The sequence below is a fragment of the Lepisosteus oculatus genome, chromosome 11, assembly GCF_040954835.1.
Source record: "Lepisosteus oculatus isolate fLepOcu1 chromosome 11, fLepOcu1.hap2, whole genome shotgun sequence".
NCBI classification, from domain to species: domain Eukaryota; kingdom Metazoa; phylum Chordata; class Actinopteri; order Semionotiformes; family Lepisosteidae; genus Lepisosteus; species Lepisosteus oculatus.
The window spans coordinates 33,386,046-33,392,045 of record NC_090706.1 but is presented as its reverse complement, the minus strand read 5'-3'; the positions used below and the strand labels follow the sequence as shown (position 1 = coordinate 33,392,045).

Genomic DNA, 6,000 nt, shown 5'->3' with positions numbered 1-6,000 from the left:
CATATTACATATAATAAGTATATCCCATACCTAATGTGTGCAAACATAAAAAATCATGAAAAGGAGACTTTCTCAACATAAAAAACTGCTTTAGTTGCACAAACTAAAATGATTGTTGTGAGCTGTTAATAGTTCCAAGGCAGTTTCTCTGGGATAACAGTGAAATGATTGAAACTCTTCTTTTGTGCGTACAGTTGAATATGTTTTGTAATATTTGAATGTTTATATAGAATTAAATATAGAAATAAACATTGAATCTTCTTTCACATGCTGTAGTTCTGTGTAACACAGGAAAGATCATTTGTTTTTAGAAGAAATAAACACAAATAACTCTGAAACCAAGTGTATTACTTTGAATAATGAAGACTGAAATTGCAAACCTGGGCTTTGCACTGTTACTTTGTTTTATCTCAACACTTATTCTGTTTTTAAAATAAAATTATAGCATTAAAATAAAAGAAAAACCTACCAAATTAAAAACATATACCTCTCACCACGTTTCAAGATAGTTCTACTGAGGACCTTTGCTCTTTACAAAACAAACTCATAAATGTTCTTAAAAGCAAATCCACAGGCTTAAAGGAAATTCTTACTTTTTTGTTTGCTATGCTAATGTGTTTAGTGTAGTTATTTAAGTGTAAAGTTGTGCTTTAAAGTATTTTAAAGTATTTGTCTATTGTCTTATTTTAGTTTTAAGAAACATAATAACATTTACATAATAACAGGTCTAAAAGAAGGGGTTACGAACATTCCTCGGTGAAACGTAGGGTATGTACATACAAGTGTATATGATAATGTATGTACTTTATATACACGGGAAGGCGGGAGGTGGGGGAGACTTTGAAGTACATGTACAGTACCATTATTCTGTATGTTTTTTGGGGGAGGCATAATGTTGACCTAACACAGAACACCAAGGCAGAACACTGCTTTAACAGAACCAAATGGGAGGTCGTTCTTATACGAACGTTTCTTTTTTTCTCTCCTCCCGACTCTGTCAATTTGCTTAGTCTCATTTAGCGGCTGTTAGTGTTTTAATCAGCTAGATGTATCTAGTTATTACGTCAGTAGTACTAATAATGTTATCTTTTTGTCATCTCTAGTTTCTGGGGAGAAGAACTGTAGAGCTGGACTCGATCGCCGCCACCGAACTCGCCACAGAGCGCGTCTCATCTCTTCCACACAGACCAGAGGAAGCCTCTCAGCAACAGGGGCACCTCGCGCTAATATGAACAGCGGAGATTCTCATTTCACCCAAAGGCGCGGCGGATCTCGCACTTAACTCAGTATATGGGGAGGACGTCTCGCACTTTTAGCAGTCCGAGTTAACCCCCAATTGTAAGACACCTCGGACTTTATCAATGCAAAGGGAGAATGCGCGCTTAGGTGAAGCAAATGGAAAAAAACGTGTTTTTTCTTTTGTACCATGGACATCAGAACTAACAGACATGCTTATAAGGAAATCTGCAGTGCATTTCAGGACCTTGGACAGCGTTCTCATTGAAACCGTGACACAGTGGATTATGGCAATTGGTGTTAGGAATATCTGTCTCATTTAGAGAAGAAAGCAAAACAACGCGCTGCACACCGGATGTAAGTACTGTACTATGATTTTTGTTTCTATTGGTAGTAATATGTTTAAATTTTCAAACAAGTCATGTTTCCATTTTTTTTAGAAACCAATAACTGTTTAATATCAGTCTATTGATTGTAAAATGTGTTTTCCTTTTCGTTACTCTTGATACGGAGCAAATAGTAGGCAATCCACTAAGGATATATATTAATAGTAATAATAATGTAAAAATGTCCTGATAATCATCATCCAGGCTTGACTTATTTCTGGATATATTTTCAGGCTTCCACTAATATAAAGTTTTTTTATCAGTAACTCTGTGACGTAAGAGCATCGCAGCGACACCTATTGAACAATTCCTTGACGTGTATCAAACAAAGGTGAAGCATTTGTAACTTTAAATACTGGGAAATATAGCACTATAATGCTATAACGAGACATTTTTACACCAATATTATGGAACTGAAGCTTAAAAACGTTATTACATATTTCTGTCAATTTGTGAACTGATACAATTCCAGAATTTCTTCATTAACAAAGGGCAGCAACACTTCTTCTTCTTCTTAATATTAATATTAAATAATAATATTAGTGTTTATGCACTAATTCACTTCACAGTGAGAGGTGTCAGAACCCTTTTCATAACAATTTTATTTACTATATCGCAAAAATGAAGGTAGTGTCTTGACGGTATAAGATAAGTAACAAAGTAAAAGAGGTATCATACCAATTATAAGTAGTGGGCTCTAATCTTTAACCTTAAAATGGTAATACTGAATAAAAACGAGGATTTAGACCCGACCCTAAAATGCAAGATTGCATGCCTTTGACCTCTGAGTGGCGACCTCTATATACGTCCCGTCACAGAGCTGTGACTGTTCGGAATACAAGACTAGGAGAGTAAAGTATTCTATAAGAAACTTGTCTCCGTAAAGTACACTACATAAATAAAGTAGGAAATGGTTTCTCGAATAGTAATAGTAGTACTTGATTTGTGATTATTTATTAACAAAGGTTAAATGGGAATTTATCTTGCTTTTTTAGCTTACAGTACATCTTCATATTCAGAGACGTTAATCCGAACGATGTAAGAGAAATAATCATTTTTAAACCTATATACTCAGGTGAGCACAATAATATAAATGTTTTCAAAATCATATATTAATTTTATACATTAATGCGTTTACACACATTTGCACACGTGAAATATTTGGTATAAAATTGCTTTCTGAATAACGTTAACAAATGACATGTAGCTAACATATTAATTCGTGATTTGATTTTTCAAATCAGAGACAGGTGCCTTTAGCTTGTTGGGGCGTAATGGTTTCCAGCTATTATTGTGCAAAATAAATCCCCTTCTTAAACAAGATATTGCAAGTATTCTCTATGGGCTTATAATGGGGGTATTAGACGTGGTAATATCTGGATTATTCCAAATGCACATTACCATTATTGATTATATTATTAAAATATTCAGAACTGTCTCATTTAAATTATTGCAACGCAGGTTTACACTGTAAACTAGGTTATAGAAATTTAACTTATGAGAGATTCAAAATGTAGCATTATAATATACACAACCATTAAACAAGCAGTATCGAACTTTCGCTATTTGCATGTATTAGAAAACATGACTGCTTTACTGCTATAGGTATCTAAACAGTTGACATTTTGTAACCTTGTGATTCTGTGACGTTAAGTATTCTACGGAACAATGTCCATTCCGTTTAAAGTTCAGCTGGGTAGTGTGATAGATTCACTTCATTTAAAATCCAACACGACCCATGACCACAGAGAGATTGCTGTGACGTCTTTAGATGGTGTTTTACCTCTTTTTTTCTTTTTTTTTTGGCGTGGGAGGGGATGAGAGGAAATCCCGAATTTTCTAGTGTATTCCGTTTCAAATCCTTCCCCACCCCCACCCAAAATCTCCATTTTACATTTTTTAATTTATACACGAACGATACAGTATCTCCTACTCACCACGTCTGCCACTTTACACAATTGCTTTTATCTTTACATTGTAGAGAAATGCCTACTCTTTGTACTCTTGGCCTTTCGGGATTTATCCGAATTCAGCACCAGGATAGTTACGTTCAGAAAAGTCTTAAGAATTCCCTGTGAGGCGCATGGTTGTTGTAGCAGTCACACCAGAATTCTGCCTGTCTTTTAGCGGGTTCGAGGTCTTGAGCCATATTTGATTACATGAATACTGACGCTTGTCAGAGCTCTGATTTTTTTTTTAGTATTTTTTCAGAATGAAATGGTTGTCTTCCCTCATTTCATCTTACAATTCAGACACTGTGGCAGAGCTTGTCCCGTGTATTTCTCTCGCTCTTATGCTGGCCTTTTTAATTTTTCCATGGTTGCAGATGAGTAGGGTATGTTTACCTGAGAACGCTAAAAAGGTTTCGGTCTCCTTTTCCTCAAAATGCAGTTGTGCCTTTCACATTTATGCTAAAATATTAATTAATATTCCAGTTTGTTTAGTTCGTAGAAATGATAAATGTAACAAAACCTTCTTAGTTCAGAGAATAAATTACTTTTCCCTTAACAGAATAAAACCCATTTTTAATACTTCCATAAGCAAAAGGAGGTGACAGTGTACAGTGGTGTGGAGATGATCCATGTGGAAAGGATTTCCCTTGTCACATGCTGGCACGGTATCTGTGTTCAGGTACTGCTTGTGCTAATGACCATGAGTTCATCATTTTCAAACCGAAGAGACAAGTGTAAACTAAGCATGTTCACAATATTTACCCCAACTACAGTAACCAGCGATTTAATGTGATGATGCTACTCTAGAGGGCACTGATAGGAAGAAAAGCAAAAAGAAAATGCTGAGAAGAAGTGTTAATACACCTTTTTGCTATACAGGCAGCTTGTTAGTGGAGAACTTACTGATGGTGATTTATGATTGGACTTTTCAAATTAGGAAGGTGAAAAATGTTTCCTCTTAAAAAAAAGACAATTGATCAAATAGAAACAGCCAACCTTTAAAACTCCTTCACGCTTATCAACTAAAATGAACTTGGCTTCTTTCCAGACATTGTTTTTTTATTTGTAATCACTGTTTGTGCTTTGAGAGGTTTTGCATTTAAAATGAGACAAGAGATAACACCTTCTGAAAAAAAAAAATTAACATACATTAACATATGAAACATATGAAAACTGCTAAATGTCTCAGAGGACAGCAAAATTCTTTATTTTTCCCATGATGCTGTTTTAAGCTTCACTTCAGATTTTCGTCATTGTAGAAAATCTGCAGTATAAATGCTAAGGCTGGATCACATTTTCCTACCTGGGGAAATGTGAACATGGCTGCTTTCGAAGATGAGAAAGGATATCTGCGGCTCACATTATTCAAGGTCCTTCCACCTGTAATTAATTTAACAGGCTTTTCATTATTTCTATTGATTTCCACATCATTTTTTTCTGTGCTGTTCATTCTATTTGTTGGTATTCCTCCACCTCAGGTGTCTGTTGGCATTACAGAGAGGTGACAGCATCATGTTGTAGTATTTGCACTGACCAGTAATTTCATTATTCCTGTTTGTGATTATTCCAGCACAGGACAGCTGTTTGCTAAATCTGTGATTTTTTAATAGGCTCTTTTGCCTTGAAAGATCCTTGAAACTCCTCCTTCCTGCTATCCTATGAAGGTAACCTGTATTCATGCTCTTTGGCAGCATGATATTTTCCAACACTCCACAATATGTTTGTGGATATGGGCTGTGTTGAGTGTGCTTTTACCAGATATTCCTATAGGTGTACAGGTCTGTACTGTATCTTAGCTCTGACTTTTTCCAAATAAATATGACATGTGTTTTCAGGTTTTATGGATAAATTAATAATTAGGAAATCAATAACATAAAGCAAAATGCAAAGGAGATGTGGTAACACAACATGTAAGATTAAAATATGACTTGTTTCACGCAAATAATATATTTTTTAATATTAAATGTTAAAACACCTTCTTCTGTGAGAAATCTACATTGAGATCAATTGCATTCCAACAGAGTGTATTCAAGTTATATTATAGAAATCATACTAACACACCTCCTTATCACTTCTCGACAGATACAAAAAAATCATTTCCATGTATAAATTCGAATGTTCCTTTACTAACATTTATTTCATGTCCATCTGATGTGCTGAATAATAGATTTGTAGTAAGTCTTGTCAGTCTGTTTTATTAGTTTCAAGATGTATGATTATACAGTATGTGGGAAGTAATGTTAAAATCTTAGATTTATTCTCATATTACAACTTTCCATTTTTTTCCAGTTCTTTTTCATTTTGTGTGTGCAGCACATGCAGTTTGTACAAGCCTCATTGTCATTTTTTAATTCAGTGTATTGTTAGTTTATTGTTCCTTCGCAGTTCTTCTTGTACTTACATTTAAGGTATGTTTTCTATATTGT

The 6,000-nt window shown here is 34.6% G+C and overlaps 1 protein-coding gene across 1 annotated transcript in view; it reads left to right on the top strand.

Annotated features, from left to right (window-relative positions):
* Nucleotides 1-1,146: 1,146 nt before the first annotated feature.
* The window catches only part of LOC102689996 (short transient receptor potential channel 7), a 41,687-nt gene continuing 36,833 nt past the window's right edge, over nucleotides 1,147-6,000 (top strand). Inside the window, exon 1 of the mRNA XM_015349667.2 lies at nucleotides 1,147-1,593. Coding sequence (XP_015205153.1) covers nucleotides 1,592-1,593 — 2 coding nt within the window. The 5' untranslated portion in view covers nucleotides 1,147-1,591. The remainder of the gene's footprint in view (nucleotides 1,594-6,000) is intronic.